The sequence below is a fragment of the Oryzias latipes genome, chromosome 21, assembly GCF_002234675.1.
Source record: "Oryzias latipes chromosome 21, ASM223467v1".
NCBI lineage: Eukaryota > Metazoa > Chordata > Actinopteri > Beloniformes > Adrianichthyidae > Oryzias > Oryzias latipes.
Window position 1 is genome coordinate 9907753 of NC_019879.2, and position 17408 is coordinate 9925160.

The 17408-nt window shown below is 39.5% G+C and overlaps 1 protein-coding gene and 1 long non-coding RNA gene across 3 annotated transcripts in view; both read right to left on the bottom strand.

Annotated features, from left to right (window-relative positions):
* The window catches only part of LOC111946746, a 98899-nt gene extending 91207 nt beyond the window's left edge, over positions 1 to 7692 (bottom strand). The window contains exon 1 of the long non-coding RNA XR_002872491.1: positions 7270 to 7692. This is a non-coding gene — a long non-coding RNA (uncharacterized LOC111946746). The remainder of the gene's footprint in view (positions 1 to 7269) is intronic.
* Positions 7693 to 13277: 5585 nt separating this feature from the next.
* Positions 13278 to 17408, bottom strand: part of LOC101166510 (rho guanine nucleotide exchange factor 7) — a 35683-nt gene continuing 31552 nt past the window's right edge. Inside the window, exons 19-21 of one of the 2 annotated variants that reach the window (XM_023950669.1) lie at positions 16745 to 16838; positions 14563 to 14617; positions 13278 to 13912 (exon numbers count right to left, since the gene is read on the bottom strand). In XM_023950669.1, the coding sequence (XP_023806437.1) occupies positions 13790 to 13912; positions 14563 to 14617; positions 16745 to 16838 (272 nt within the window). In that variant the 3' untranslated portion in view covers positions 13278 to 13789. Of the gene's footprint in view, positions 13913 to 14562; positions 14618 to 16743; positions 16839 to 17408 lie in introns of those variants that run through there. The other variant, XM_011489358.3, reaches the window with a different exon arrangement.

Sequence of the window (17408 nt, forward strand, 5' to 3'; positions counted from 1 at the left end):
ACCCCCCACCCCCTCCCAAAATCTATGACATCACAGCGGGATAATCCATCAAAAAAATGAACAGGGTCAATATCCTCTTGCAGGGCTTACAAAAAAAAACTACAATCCGCTAACAAAACCAAAACACACGTCAAGGACGTCCAAAGGAAGTTTTGAAATTATTATGGGATGGCTAGAGGACCTATGGCTTGGTGGCCATTTTGCAGCAAGGGGTACTATTCTGCAACTTTCACATTTTTGCACAATATGGGAAAAGAAAACTTTAATTTAAGCGATTTCTACAAAATTTCACACACACACACACACCACCAGGTTAAATCTGCAACAAGAACCAAAGTTTTGTTGACCTTTGACATTAGGAAGAGGCTGCCATCTTGAATTAAAAAAGAAAAACCTTTCGGAGCTTCTACAAGTACAAACTCCTCCTATGGTTACAATGTATTGCCTCAAAACTCTCCGAGCATCCCAGGGAAGATAATTGGGAAAACATTTTGGGATTAGAAGTTTTAGACTTTGAATGGCATGAGGGTGGCAAGCTTGCAAAAATGGTGTTTCCCTGTTGCTCGCAAATTTTTACTGTAATGTTGTGAAAATTTTGTACATGAATTGTTGGTGCAACCTGAAAAAAATGTTGGATGTGGGTGTCAAAACAAAAAACATCAGTTGCCAAGGAAATCCAAAAATTTTCTTTTGCAGATTCTCCTAAAATTTGTCACGCACAGGCAACCAAAAAAGAAAATGGTTGCTATGGAGATAAAATAAAACAAAAAAGACGCCATTTTGAAATAAGTGGTTTTTTTTTCCATGAATTTGTCACATGCAGCTCACAGCAGGGATCAAAAGGGGAGGGTGAAAGGCGCAGAGCAGCCGCTCAGCGAGAGAGGGTAGGTCAAAAGGGGGCAGCGAGGGCAGCGCTACCAGGCTATACAGCACAGCTCACGGTGTTAATTATTTTTGTATAAATTATTATTATATTTCATGTTTGAAATAACCTCTTGACGCCTGAATTTATTTCCAACTATAAACCCATTTCCCTTTTGTTTTTGCTTTCATGTAGATAATAAATTATGGTAAATTTAGAGAAGAAGTGGTTGCATAAATAAGTATCAAGAGTTGATGTGATTGGTACCCGTGAGTTTAGAGACTACTGAGGGTTAAAGCAAATAGTTTTTTGTTTTTTTTATTAAATCCCTGTTTTTAACTTTAAAATGTGCACAAATGAGGCCTGACAATGGTAAAGCAGTGGGTTAAGGACTATTACAAAACTTCAACTAGTCTTCCTCATTTTTGTCCAAAGATGCAAATAATGTTATCAGCTCAGATCAATAAGTCAGCAGATTTAAATCACTAACAATAACACACACACAGAAACACACACACACAGTATTATATGCTCCCTGTCAATAGGACATTAAGGGTTTTGGCACTAATGACCAGTGTAGAGATAAGAGAGGAGAGGTTAATGTGTTGCTGTGGGTGATCAAGATAAGACTGATCTCTTCAAGCCTGCAAACAATGAGACAGCCAGAAAGGGAAAGTGGACACAAAAGGCACATGTACAGGAGGAACTATTAAAAAAGGAGGAAAAACCACACAAAAATAAGCAAATAGCTGTTGGTGCGAAGCCAAAACCACTACTCTTTCTGGAGTAATGTAGATCGATGCTACGCATACATACATGCTTACAGCAGAGCACTCAACACTAAAGAAAAGAAATGGCGGGGGGGGGCACCACAAACTGATGCCACCTTGCCTTGAATGGGTTATCGGAGCAGCTCAAAAGACAAATGTATGACCCTGTTTCCCTCACAAAAGGGCTTTATTTCGCAGCTTTTCTTTGTGCCGGCCAGGATATGTGTGTTTACATGTAAATACATCTACATTATGTGTGTTTATCTCCGCTGATTTCTTTGTTCGGTGTGTCGCTAACATCAGGGGGTCGACACTTTGTTGTGACTGAATTACTTTTCCAGCAGAGGCTGGTGCGTGCTCGCCTGTTTTCTGCATTTATATGTTTTAGATTTAAAAAAAAAAAGGTTAGAGGAGGAAACACACAAGATTAAGCTTTGATTTACAAAAGAAACTTTGATATTTCACTCTATGAATTTAAGTAATGACAACAGTAACGTTATCTATAATAATGTTTTTTAATATTTTGAAACATTTTCTGTCCTAATTTCTTGATAGTTGTGAAAAAAATGTTTGAATCCAGTTCTGATTATTTAATTAACTTTATTTTCAAAGTCCTAGAAATTTGTCTTTACAAACTTAGCAAAATGTTTACATTTTATGTAAGAATATCGATTCATCTTCTGGGATTTACTTTTGACAGACGTTGGTGTGCCCTGCCTTTGCCTAAAGACGTCTGGAAAAAGTTCCCCCATCAGGACAAGATAGATAATAAATGTTCTTAACTTAGAGGTGGCTGGGGCAGAAAACTATTTCATGTTGGCTTTTTAAAAGGAGTGTAACGGTACATGTAGTTGGACCTAACCGTTTCGGTACGGCAATTTGGGTTCAGATCACTTTTGTACCATTTCAGTTTTTCGTTTTTTGCTTTTTAGGGCACTCCAGTTTCCTCCTACAGTCCAAAATCATGCTTTATAGCTTAACTGGTGTCTCTAAATTCACCATAGGTTCTTTGCCCAACAGCAGCTGGGTTGGTCCCCGCAACCCCATGACCCTGAAAGAGATACAGCAAGTTCTGAAGATGGTTGGAGGGATGGATGGATTTTAAATCGTCTGTTTTGTTGATGAACCAAAATGTTAACTGACTGAATCTCAGACATGATCACTATTTGAAGTTCATTACATTTATGACACCTAGTTTACTCTTTTATTCTTGGAGTGCTACTTTATTTTGTTTTGCCTGAAATAAATCACTTTATTTTGAAAAACTAAAAGAAACAAAAGCAAAAAAAGTTCAGCCATCCAGATCAGTCATCAGTCTTTTACTTTGTCTTAAATTGTCAACATTTTACGAAGCCCTCTTTCCATCCAGGGGGTCAATGTGGACACAGTGGAGGATTACAAGAACTTGGGAGTCCATACTTGGGACAACAAACTGGTCAGGGGTCTTAGCAGTGATCCTCTCTGTAAAAAAGGTTCTACTTTCTAAGGAAGATCCTGTCAAATCATGACGAGGATGTTTAATGAGTCTGTGGTCTCTGGTGCCACCTTGTTTGCTGTGATGTGCTGGGGCAGCAGACTGAGGGTGGCAGACCCAAACTGTCTAAACTGATCTGTAAAGGCTGGCGATGTGGCGGGAGTGAAGCCTAGACAGTTAAGGAGGAAAGGATGCTTCAAAAACTGCAAAGCATCCTGGATAACTCCACCCACCTTCTTATCCTGCTTCTGGACCAATACAGGAGAACACGGGCAGCTAGACCAAGACTACCTTTTCTGTGGCAATAAAATTGTACAACTCTTCTATGAAAACCTGCAAACGTCATTTTAACCACTCCTAATTTGCACTGCACTGTTTTATTGAGCATAGCTTTTCATTGTTTGCCCTGGTTGAAGTTTGGTGATCGGAGTTCTGCTGAAAATGCAATTTTTCCCCTTGAATAAAAAATATGTTCTGATTTTAAGTAGTTATTGTTCACTGAATTTACAAATATATTTAAAAAATTAGAAAACACCAGGGAAAGATTCTAAGGAGAGATATCAAATTGACAAGTGGAATCTTAAAGTTGTTCCCTTTTCGAACAGGAAATATTCTCAGAAAAACAAAAGAAAGTGAGATGTCTTTAAATTTATGATAAATTAAAACAAAATACGATTTTTTTAGCTTTCAAAGTATTATATCAGAATGCTAGTGACATAAATGGCAGGATTGTACACGGATTGTGTAGGATACCAATGGGAAAAGACACATCCTCAATCTCTCAGAGCCGACAGTAAATGTAAAACTTTCATTCAAATCAGCTGATGAATTATAGAAAATCATAATATCATCAGCTTCTCTGTTACTTGCCCCCAATCAGTCTAATTTTAAAATCTGGTTTGGAAATACTTTTCAAATTTCATAACCATCAACCTGCAACTGCAGATCAAAGTTTCGGGGGTGAGGTGCTAAAGCGCTCTGGTTAATAAACCTCTATTTTTAAATAAAATAAACAGACACAAATATATATTTATGTTACATCCGTAAGCTCAAAAACCTAGAATTGACAGAATTTGCTCTTAGACACACACACATGCACATACACGCACATGTCCCCTTGCTCTCAGGGAGTGAAAGCGGCATAACCCCTCCAAAAACAGAAAATCTGTGTGGCCGGCTGGGTCGGCTGACATTTGGACACTTGTCAATCATCTCTTTTAATAGCCAAGCGAGAGGAAAAATGGAGTCAGGGGGTCAGCAACTCAGTGTATCACCATGGCAACAACTGCACTGAAGTTCATACGCCTGCTGGGCCTGTACTCCTAAGTGTGTGAGTTTGTGTGCGAGAATGTCCATTTTTTGTTTCTGTTTGAGCGCGCGTGTGCGCCAGTTTGCGTGTCCCATTGTTCCCCATCAGTAAGAGGCAAATACTCCTCCCATTTCAGCTCTTCCACCTCTCACCTTGCAAACCTCACATGTCGCTTTAGCCTTTTTCTCCCTCCTTCCGTTGCTCTCAATTTTTTTTTTTTTTTTGCAACCTCTCTCCTCTAACCAGCAGGTCAAGGAACAAGGCCCTGCAGGAAGTACAGCGTCCAAAAAGAGGGAAGAGTACTTAACCTTTCACCGCCTCCACCTCCCTCTCTTTTTGCCCCTCTCACCCTTTCCCTCCTCCTTGCATGTGTGCATTTAACAGAGCCTAGATTATTTAATTCTTTATAATCTATTCGGAAGTGATGCATTTGTGGGAGAACATGCTTCTTCCCATACGGTTTTAGGCGCAGCAAAATGACCGAGCACAGAGGCGACCACAACAAACAGCGCCGGTTCTGCTCTGCTGGCGGTCTGTTTATGGAATGAATACAGGAAATAATTTGTGTTCTCAGACAGGGAAAATAACTCCAATTGAGCCTGGAGGACAATCTACTGACCTGTTTTCTCAACACTTATCACAGAGAGGTTCAGCAGCACTTTCCATCCCTCTCCCAGCTTCAACAGCTCCACTCCCATGTCTCTGGGCTTTAATGACAGCATGATGCGCAGTGACAACCTCCACAAAATGATGAGTTTAGGCTAGAAAAGCTGCAGCTCCAAGAGAAAATGCCTTGCATGAAAATGACTTCCACTGCAATTTGTCTGAAAAATAAGATGATGGTTGTAAAGCAGTAAGTATGTTTAAGCAGAATTTTCTTTTTTTGCCACTTGGAAACAAGAAAAAGTGTCCAAAAAGTCTATTTTTGTGAAAAATGTGCTGCAAATTCATAAACATATTTAATTAGCGCAAATTGATGCAAATATGCATCAAACCACTTTAGCTTAAATGCCAAAAACAGAAATGATTTTTATTTTTTTTAGGCATCAAAGGGTTAATCCAGTAAACTAACACTGTCACTGCAGAGTCATCACACAAACACACATGATCCCAATGCCATTCTATCCAAATCTTCCCCTTATGCATCATGGTCCAACACTGTCCTTCCTCCTGGACAGGGCCTCCGCTAGAGCGTAATTCTGGGGGATAATTCATGGATAATTTCGGGATAATCTCAAGCAAACCATTCAAATTACTGCCACCCAGTTTGCCCGAAGCCTGATTACCAGGCAGTGAATGCCAGCACCCTTGTAGTGACCAACGCCGCCAGCAGCCAGTCTAGTCTGCAGCATGCAAAGAGGCAAAAAAAAAATAATACAAATGGGGACTGGCAGCAGGGAAACATCCAGCTCTGCTCCCACACAAACTCAGGACACAAAAACATTCTCTGGAAATGCAAACACATCTTGATATTTGCAAAAGGTGCAGAAATGTTCAGCTCCTGCACACTTTCACACACACTCAAGCACAGAGTGCAGACAGGAGTTTTACTATGCATGATTGCCATCTTGTGGTGAGAACAAACTTCCATAAAACCAATGCTAATCCTTCATTTTTACTGAAAATAAATCCCACATATTACTCTGCTACCAAACCGTTGGAATACAAAAAAATCTCCTCCAAGGATTTCAACTAATTTGCCTTCTAGTATCAGATAAATGAAAAAAAAAGTCTTAAATAAAAAAAATATAGACATATATTCCTAAAGAAAATCATTGTTCACATATTGATGGTTTAGCCAGGCTGTGTGCAGAATTTGGCAAAAAAACAAAAAACAAGAAGTTGGAATTCTAGTCTAGATAAATGCTGACATCTAGTGGTAAAATCCCTTAGTCTGAAGCTCCTCACTTATTTTGATCAAGTATGCAATAGTACCACCACCTACAGGCCAAAGAAAAACGCAAAAATTTTAAAAATGTAAGGATTTTTCTTAAAGACTAACTTTTTTTTTTTAGTCAACCCTCCAATGATACTGTAAAGAGGTAAATATTTGCAGTACAAGACTTAAAACTTGGAATATTCCATCAAAACTTGAAAAATATATGCTGCTTTTCATAAATCTTCTGTATACATTTAAAGAAAAGCTATTTTTTGTAAAGGAAGAAGACTGAACACCAAAGTCAAAGTGTGTTGTTCATAACTAAAAGTTACTAAAGTTTTCAATTTACACTTGCAAAAACAGGCCCCTTAGAAGTAAGTCCAAAATTCTTATCCGATGCGCAGATTTTCTATAAATAAGAACAAAAATCTGCCAAAAAATGATCTTGACAAGAAGTCTCATTTTTAGAAAAATAATTCCAGTCATTAGGACATGTTTTCTTAAATTAAGATTATTTTGCCATTGAAAAACTTTCTTTTCTAGACAGAAAACAAAACGTTTTTTTTTTTCTCAAATTAAGTGTCTTTGTACTTAGGATTCAGTTTTTTCACTGTAGAATTGTGCAAAGAGCATGCAAACTCACATTCTGATGTACTCAGTTCCAGTCCACTATTAAAGCGGCAATTTAGATATACTCACCGTTTCTGTGAAAACCACTGGATTTACAGTAGTCAAAACAGAACATCTCCTTGCTGTTTCATTTATCAGAAGAGTGAAAGCTAACTGCCCAAGAAAAACCACAGCAGAAACAGTACAGCAGCCCAAATTCAGACTCCTGGTTCAAAATTCAGAGCAGTGAAGTCATATTTGCTGTCAGAAAACAGACCAACTTTTCTCCCCCCCTTCTCTAAGTGAACTCCCCCATGCATAACCGCAGATCGGTCTGCGCAGACGGATGCGGCAAAGACGGCTCACCTGTTCCCCTCAGCTGCCGGGTGGAAGCCCTCCTGTCAGATTCCCGCCACACCGGTCTCCTCTCTCTGCTCCTCCTTTTCCCCCCTCGCCTCCCAGACTCTCCTCAGCTCTGTCTGCACATGAGCAGTCCGTCCGCCTTCACTTCCAGCGTACTCCTCCATTCCTGATGACACTACTTGCCTCCCGCCTCCGTGACAGACCCACGCGTCACCTGTAGGATTAGTGCCACTCAAACCTTTTACCAACCTGCCGCCCTGCTCCTCTAATCTTCATCTCGCCCACCTTCGATTCCCCTGTCATTCACTCCTTTCACTGCCTCTCCCCAACTCTGCTTCAACCCAACTATTACCAATTTTCCATTGCCCACTATTTACTATTAGCCCTTCCTCCTCCCCTTCCTCTCAACCCTCTACTCTCCATCGCTGTCACTGCCTATCCTCCTTATATATCCTCAGCCTTCGCTTTGCTTTCTCCCCATCTCTAGCGGCATGAATATATTATTATCCACACAATGGGCCCTGCTTATTGTTTATGAATTACCAGCCTTGCAGCCAAACAAAGCCTATTTTCATAAGAAACCTCCATTTCATTTCAGCTCCAATTAGATTGGGGGCTAAAGAATAGGAGTCCTCAGGCCTCAGCCCCTAAGGATGGCAGGTCCATTCAGCTTCATTCAATGGGGCCTTATTGCTTTCCCATACAAAAGAGCACATGGATGGGCTTTCAGACTGAAACACCAACCAAAAATGACTGGGAGACAGTACTGTACAATAACAAATCTTTAAAGAAAGGACATTGAGTGCTTATCCTCCCATCCATCAATTCATCCCTCACTCTTCGCTTTCTTCTTCTCCTCTCTTTGTATTTTGTAAGACCTGGACATTAATGACGGACAGATGAAAGAGAAAAGGAGTGAAAGAAAGAGAGGAAGAAAGAGGCAAAGCAGCTCGGTTTTTCACAATACATGTCAAGTCTAAATGATCACTGAGCTGCTGAATAGACGAAGGCAAAAGAAATGAGTTGTGTGTATGGTTGTGTGTGTGTACAGCTGATTGATTCTTCGCTTTGAGAGGAAGGGAAAAAAGGAATAAAGAGAGAGGAAGACCTTGATGCTTTTATTTTTCTTCCTCAGCCCCACAATAGTGGAGAGGTCTGAGCGCCCACTGTGACAAGCTGTCACTCCATCCTGGAGCAGAGACGGAGTCAGAGGAAGTGAAGGGAAGCCGGGGCAGGGCTCCGTTCAGACCATTAGTCACCCACAAGTCACTCTGCAGGGGAAAGCTCAAATCTCTCTGCATTCTTTCGGTTTATTTTACAATTTTATGAGAAATTGTTGCTGTTGAGCGATAATGTGATGAATGCAGAGATGCAGAAACACAATCTGATATTTTTAACATGTTCTAATGGCATTTTTGTCGTGATGGATGACATAGATAAAGAGAATAAATCTTTTTTTCGCTTTCTTTTTCCCCTATCATACTTTTTTTTCTCTCTTTTCCTTTTTACTGTGCAAAAGCTTGGATGGAGGAATGACTTTCAAAAGACCGCAGCGAGGGAGCCGCTCTACTACAAACAAAACTCTGACCCAGAACCAGGTCATCTACATGTGATTTAGCACCAGGTTGTCCACAAACGTGCAGTACGGAATGAGAAAGAGGCAAGCACCATGGGGACTTCCCCCCAGACTCATCACAAACTGCTTTCCACTCCAGGTGGAGCCAGCTATCCCAACCGAGGCTCCACAGCGCCACGGTATCGTCACATCTAGGCGGGATTCAGACTTGGAGGCATTCAGTCAAAATTCTACAGATGGTAGCTCCTCAGCCAAACACACTCACCAATTGTCTGAACCTGCTGTTCCTCCTGAACTGAGCAGGATCACCACTGCAAAAACACATCATCAGGAGGGTAAAACTAACCTGTCTCACAACGGTCTACACCAGGGATGGGCAAACTATGTGGGTCATATGCCATAAATAGGTAATAACCTATGTGATCTGGGCAACCAAACTGGAATAAATCATACTGATAGTCCTGAGTGTTTTATTTCCCCTGTTATTGTGGTGTCTTCCCAAAGTTGGTGCAGCATTTGTTTTTCCGAAGTTCGTGCGTCTTTTCCAGTGTCCGACAGTCATTTTTCTGATTTTTCAATTGCCCAACATGAACGTAGCATTTCTCTAAGGTTTTTTTTTTTTTCCTGAAGGACATCAACCCCTTCTGCCATTTGTTTTTGCCTCAAGGCGATTTTTCCTGCATTGGAAAAAAAAACATGTACACAGGGTACAGATGAAAATAGTGTGCGTAAACAATGAAGTGTGAGTTAATAAAAGTGTGGATCTGTTTCCTGGTAATTTTTCCAATATTGTTTAGTATGTCTATGAAGATCCTCATTCATCCAGGTTGGTTCCATTGTAGTAGGTTTAGGGGGCTGGCATCTGGACTTAGTTTTAAAGTTAGAAGACGTTTCACCTCTTATCCTCTTGGATAAGAGGTGAAAACCTACAATATTGTTTAAGTGTTCTTGGGGTGTTGATTTCACCCAGATACCATTGCATTTCATTTCGGGGCAGAGATGAATCTGTGTTTTAGAATAGAGAACTCTTCTTGCGTTGTGGAGACCAGATGAATGAACTTTAGTAGAGCTGAGTTATGTGAGGAGAAGAGTTTGGTATGCAGCAGTTCTTCATGAACTTCTTGTAGAAATTGATGAAAGCCTGCAGATGTTACAGATGTGCCCAAGGTAGAAGTGGACGATTAATATTAGAAAAGTCTTTTATCTATACGTGTCATAATAAATGACCTATTCAGTGCATATAGACTGTTTTGCTACTGCACGGTTCAGACTTCCATGGCATGCGTTAATTTCTGACAATGCACACTTTGTCGACCATTAACCCTTACATGATCAACAGTGTCAAAGCCGGCGGACAAGTCTAAAAGCACAAGAACCACACAATCACCAGAGTCTGTAACTAAAAAGATATCATGACAAACTTTTAAAAGAGCTGACTCTGTACTATGCAAAGCTTTGAACCCTGACTGGAAGACCTCAAGGGTCGAGTGTTCTTCCAAAAAGGTCATTAGCTGAAAGTGCACTGTCCTTTCAAATACTTTAAGATAAAAGTAGTCTAGAGCAGTGTTTTTCAACCAGTGTGCCGCGGCACACTAGTGTGCCGTGGGAGATGGTCAAGTGTGCCGTGGAAAATTGCCCTCATTAACTGATCTAAAAGCATTTCCCATCTCCAGGAAATCAGCTCTTTGTTCATCCAAACAGGTCCTGATAAAACACTGAGTAGTTAGGACTATAAACGATCATAAAATACTTTTTTCTTTGTGTTTATTTGATTCTATTAAAGACATTTTGATAAGAATGACGGTGACGCGAAATAGCTGCAGCTATAACTGTGTAAGGAAAAGTCCCGCAGCTTTTACTGTCTCCACGACTCCACCAATCATTCTTGAAGGCTTAATCACATGTCATCAGTCTGACCAATCAGAAGTGGTTAAAGTCTCCACTTCCTTGTTCCAATTTAGCTCATAACTCAGTCAGTTCCGACAAAAACACCAGCTAAAGCTCGTCTTTAGCGGTGTAGCTTTCCACAGAATCCGGTATCAGACCGTGGAACAAGTGAACAAAACCATGAAGCTCAGAGACGCGAGTCTTTCTGCCTTTTTCTCGCAGTTTTCACACTACATCTCCCATGATGCATTGGCTTAAACGGACAGCGTCTTGAAAACACAACGAACATACAGATTGTATGTAACTTAACTTTTATTACATCTTTTAGAAAAACATCTGCAACTTCCTGCTTTTTCTGCCACAGTTATCACAAAAATGCACGTCAGATTGCCGGGGGGGGGGGGCTGTAGATCAAAACAGACTATGAGTTTCTGCTTTTTTTTTTTTTTTTGGGATGCTGGTGTGCCGCGGGATTTTTGTCAAGGTTAAAGTGTGCCGTGGCTCAAAAAAGGTTGAAAAACACTGGTCTGGAGATGAGCCTAAAATTTGCTAAAATTGTAGGATTCAATGCAGGATTTTTAGGCAAAGGAGATACTACAGCGTGTTTAACCCTTGTGCTGTCCTAGACACTTTAACGTTGGGAGTGGGGTCATCTAGACCCACTAGACAGTGCTCTGAACCTTTTTCTTCAGTGATTTGTAATCTTCACTGGTGTCCATGGATTACATGAAATCTTTCCACCTTTATCCGCCTTTGTCATGGTAGGGAGAACACGACAATGTAAGGGTGGGGTCATCTAAGATAGCACAAGGGTTAAAATATAAGGGAACAATACCCAAACTTAAACTGTTGTTGATAAGTGCAAGAACAGCTGAGCCTATTAAGGGGAAAACCTCTTTTAAAAGTGAAAGAGGGATGAGATCACACTTTGAGCTCAATGGGTCTAAATGATTAAAAGAAATCCTCTGAAAAGTACAAATCTCAGTTGTAGTTTTCTTAGAAACTACAACTGCTGTTCCAGTGGAGGTGGAGCTTCATAACCTTCAATTCGTTCAACTGGAGCTCTCACATAGCTGCCATGCTTTGTTGAAAATCCAGAGAGACCTTTTTTCAGAGCCTGCTGTTGCTTCTCCTGCTTAGGCTGCTCCATCTTCTACTGCAAAACCCACAGTTGTGTACTTCCAATACCCAGTATTCATTCATTTTTGTCTGTAGTTTAGATCAGGGATGGGCACAGCCAAATACTTAAACTTTTTAGTCTGGCCTGCCAAACTGGAATAAAATATATTAGTAACCCTTAATATCTTTTTATTTACCTTAAGTTTTGGTTGGTACTACATGGTACAGAACAAATAAATACATGCATGCTGTATATGAAAACTGGACTGAGTGACCCCTCCAACTTTCGACAGGAAGTATCCGCCATGGCTCCAAAAAGCAGTTATTACTCAGTCATTCTATTTGTCACAATAACAATTCTTGCTCTCTTACTTTTTTTTTAACATGCTCCTGATAGTCCTAATTTTTTAATATTTTTTCTTTAGTGCAAATTGTTCAAGTTAAAAAAACTGACCAATCAGATGCCTGAATAAAAGTGTGTGCTTTCATCCTTCACTTTCTCTTTGAACCCTGAGTGACAGCTCTGCCTGCCAGACTCCTTGACAAAATCAAGTCAGGAAGGTCAGGATGTGGAGAAGCTGGACCTTTATCTTCTGAGATCTGCCTCACAGGATGAATGCAGCTTTTGTTCCATGGAGGGGGGGGCATGCAGCGTGAAACAAAAGACCTTTTTTTGTTTTTCACCACGACAAGGTGAGAGGCACAGAGAAAAGGTTGACAATTAATCCTCCACAAATCTCCACACAATCACGCAGAAGGTTTGTGCTCGCAGATTAAAGTCTTTCTCCACATTTGCTGCATAGATTTTGTGTCAAACAAATTTGAATGGGATTTTTTTCCTATGGCATTTTAAGATTATCGGAAAAAAACTAAAATATAAATACTAAAACAAAGAAACATTTTCGTTGTTATTTGAATCAAATCAGCCTGCAGTTACAGATTTGTTCCTAAAATAAGGAGGAAAAGGTTCATTATATATCAAGTGTGTCCAAATGCCTTCACTGTTTTACTACTTAGCGCACCCGGTAGGGTGTTCACCATTTTTTCTTTGGGGAGTATATCTAAAGCAGTTTGAGGAACCAATTAGACTTATTTTGATAAATATACTTATATAAAAACACTAATATAAAATATATAATTACACTTCTCCACCACTTCCTGTTTGAAGGCTCATCTTTTTTTTTTGTATTTTCTGGATAATCTGCGATTTCATCATCTGGTATTCCAGCTGTTAAATGAGATCATATCATCTGTAGATTGAATATTACTGTGTAATTATATGGAGTTTTCCTTTTGTTTCATAGATGAAATTGCTCCGAAGAGATCAATCAATCTGATGAGACTAATCTTTATAGAAGTTCAGCAAAACGTTTCGGAGGTGGAAACCACAATAGTTAAATGTATTTTGTCCCTCAGATTTAAACAGTAATTCATTCAACTGATTCCTTTATTTCTTTAAAAGGAAAAGGCAGTTTTAATAGTATTTACAGAAGTTCAATATCTTTACAATTCACTTAGGACAAAAAAAGTTGGATTAAAAACAAACAAGAAGAAAAAAATAACCCTGACAATGAGTTTTCTGATGGAGGCTCAATATGGGCTAAAATACAGCAAGCATACACGTGTTCACACATTGGCAGTAAAAAGAACTCAATAAAACTTAAATAGAAATGATGAAATGGCAGGTTTCAAGTTCACACTTGGATAAGACTTTCAAAGTACCACCCATGTACCATTGGACAGTGATCCAGAAGCAGTTCTGGTTAAGAATCCTCTGCGCTCCAGGAATGTCATTTCAGAAAAGACTGTAAAGCACCTGAATGCATTGCAGTGGGCGTGGCTGTAGAGACACATCACACACAAGCTCACACAGCCAGCCTGAATTCATCCAAGTCCATCCTAGTTTCTTTCCTGAAGCTCCAGGTGATCCGGAGCAAAGCCTCACAGATTCGTCTCATCCCAGGTTGGGTCGTTGATGCTCTTCAGCACCCTCCTCACTACTTTCTCCAAGTCTTTTCGAGCTCTTTGCTCTTCTTCCAGCGTCCTCTTCATCTTCTTATTATCCTGCAGCCAAACACGACATATCACCAAAGGTATAGTCTTTTCAAAGTTATTGTCTTTTTTTTGGACTATACGTCACTCTGGAGCATAAGTTGCAGCAGCCAAAAGATGCATAATGTGTGTCGCACATTTGGGAGAAATTGATATAACAAAATACAGGAACAAGAACGGACATTCATTCTTGGAAGGAAAATCATAATAACGGAATAGAGAACAATAATCTCTGCACGCCTCACTACCGTAACCGTATTTAGCTTCATAAAACATTGGACGAATCTTCTATATTAGCGCAACATATAAACAATTGTTCAGATAACCGTAAAAAACATGCTAACAAGTCAACTAAACTCTTCAGATCACTTCAGATCACTAAATCCATTGAATTCTTCATCCTCTGTGTCAATGTAGAACAATTCCGCTGATCCCAACGTATGACTGAGCGGTGTTTCTTCTTCTGCATTGCTGTCAGCAGCAAATAACGATTCACACACTGACAATGCCTTCTAGTGGTTGTTAGTGGGAAAAAAAGAAACATGTGAGCCTAATTTTGTTTAAATCTGGGTATAAGTCGCAGCCCTGGCCAAACTCAGCAAAAAAACGCAACTTTCTCTCCAAAAAGTGCAGTAGTAGATAAAACATCTGCAGCTTGTCACCTGTTTGAGCTCCTGAACTTCGTCCCTCAGAGCATACACCACATCCACTAGGCTCCTTTAACAAAACAACAGACTTAGTCACACAGTTTGGGACAAAACATTCCAGGCTGGAGAAAAGGAGGCTTTAGTCCAAACAGACAAATAATACTTAGTGACATGAGGGAATGTGTACGCCAGATGTCGCTCTTGCACAGTAAGTGATAAAGAAAATTATTCTTTTTTTTTTTTCTTAAGACACTTTCCAACCCCTCTAATAAAATACACATATACAATTCTGGGATCTAAAATCCTTTTTATAAATTTGAAAACTTTTCTAAGAGATCAAGATGCAGCATTTCAAAAATTTCAAAGTACAACAAATCCTAACATTCAGTAAAAGATACATTATTAGCTTAATAATTTACAAATAATCATTTCATTTCTTCTCTGGTCTTTTTCTGTTCGTGTCTGATGGCCGGGCTGGGAAAATATTTTCTTCCTAAAGAAAGAATTTCTGAGAGTCTGCAGAAACTCATACTAAGATTTCAGCAAACCAGCAGGCGGCAAAAGCTACCACCAGATTATCAATGAAATCATATGCATAAAACTCAAGAAATTCAGGAAAAGGGAAATAATTCTTGTAAAAATGTTTAAAAAATCATATCAAAAGGGAATTAAAGGGTGAGATTGAGAATTTTCTGCCCGGTTTTATTTATTTGGGTTGTTTTGCTGATGTGTGAAATGCTGAGTTTGTCTTTCACTTAAAATAAAAAGCTGGTTAAATATTTCTTTAAAAATGTAGCACATAAAACAAGGAATTTTTTACAGTAGTTTTTACAGTAAGGAGTGTATGAGGACTTTGTAAAAATCCTTTTTAGCAAACAACTAGGGGTGTGATAACCGCATCACCGTGGTGATGAGTCTAGGACTGGACGTTCCTCTGTTTCTTTTTGAAAGTTCTGCATATGGTGCGTGATTTGAACTATAATAAACACTATCATCTTTGCTAATAATTTACTTTTTCTGGTTGGGTGCGGGTGCAGTTAACCGCGACTCCTGCTGCTTCATCACCGCTGTGATCAAAAATCCCACAAACAACTACAGTCATTTTCTAGGACAGTTTCTGCAGAGCGGCAGAAATTTGCCTCCGAGTCTTAGGTTGGACTGTTGTTGACAGTTATTTGCCTCCTGATTCACAATGATTTGAACAAAGAATTAAATCAATCAATTTTATGCTTTATTTCCTTTATCCATGTCCTCCATCATACAGAAAATGCCAAAGGAACATGTTGAAAATCCCCAAAACACAATTAAAGCTTGTTTACTTGTGACTTTGTCTCTTTGACAGACTTCTGTTTCTTTTGCTTTATCTGAATGTTTGTAGGGTTTTCTGTTTGTCACTTTAGAAGTGTCGCTCTAGTTAACATCAGCAACATTTACAGAGTCAGTAAACATGCTAATGGATCATATCTGTTATCTGAAGCATCGCACAATCTCTACAAGAATAAAAGAAGGATAACCATCAGACAAAGCTTTATTGTTGAAAATGATAAAACAAAAAAAGCTTGTGAAACAAGTTATAAAACCCGCCAACATGAAGAAATGCTTCTCAATATCCTAGTTTTTACTTTTACTGTTAAATATAATTTTAGTTGAGCTAGATCACATTTTTTTATTCTTTTATTTTATTCAAAGACCAACTGTGGTGAAAATTGTGTTTCGTGTTCTTGTGACACTTTTCCAATGATAGATAACACACAATAGAAAACAAAGCTCAAAAATGGCATTTCTGAGTACCGTACTTTTCATTTAAATCATTTTGAATCAAGAACCAATGAAAAAATGCTATTTGAAAAGATCGTATGTGTGATGTAGAAAATGCACTGGACAAATAGATCCACGTATAGCTTTGTTTTCTGGATGATGGGAAGTGGGGGTGGGCTTGCTCTGCACCAACGGTCCCACCCAGAACTCGGGGGCAAATTTCAAACTCTGCAGAAACTGGCTCAGGTTTTTGATTTTTGCTAAAATGGCATAACAATAATGAAGAGACCACTGGGAACAATTTTTACAATAGACTGAAAGATGATCTGAGTTGGAACTTAAATGGTTAATTTTGCAAATATAAATAATTATGTCATTAAACAGAATTTTAGCAAAAACCATGAACCTAAATGAAGTCAAAAAGCAAAGAAGCTCTTACTTTTCCTCCAGGGCATTTGGTCCGTTCCGACTGGGATCCTCCACAAAAACTTTGTCCTCCCCTGGGATGATCACATGCAGGCCCGTCTCTCTTCCTGGGTTAAAACAGAAGATCACTCACACAGCTGGAAGTTTCCCCTTTCTCTGCTTTAGAAAACTGTTTTTCAGAGAGAAAGAAACAGCTTCGGAACAGGAGTGCAATAGAAAATCATCAGAGCCAGAGGAGAGTAAAGGGACATACAAGAAAACGATCAAAAGAAGGAAACGGATGAGCACCAACAAACCACCAGAAAACCAGAGTCTATCAAACCACAGATTTATTTAAAACTCATGGTACAGCATTTGGGAGTGGAACACAAGAGTACAGCGAAGGCGTCGCTAGCACGTGTGGACAGACCACACAGAAAACGGGGTTCGTCTAGCGTTTGTCACCTGACCGCGCCCGCCCCACACATTAACCACAGAATGCACCTGTCACAAAGTAAAGCACAGATTACTACAGTGACAGCTCAAATACTGATTCTTTTGGCTCCAGGACAACAGTTATTTACAGAAAGGGAGACAATGTGCTTTTTTAAATTATTATTCAAGTCTACTCTGTCGGCATTCTGAGGTTAGATGAGAAGTTCACATAGGATTTTTCTGTTTCCTCCCAGTTTTTTTAG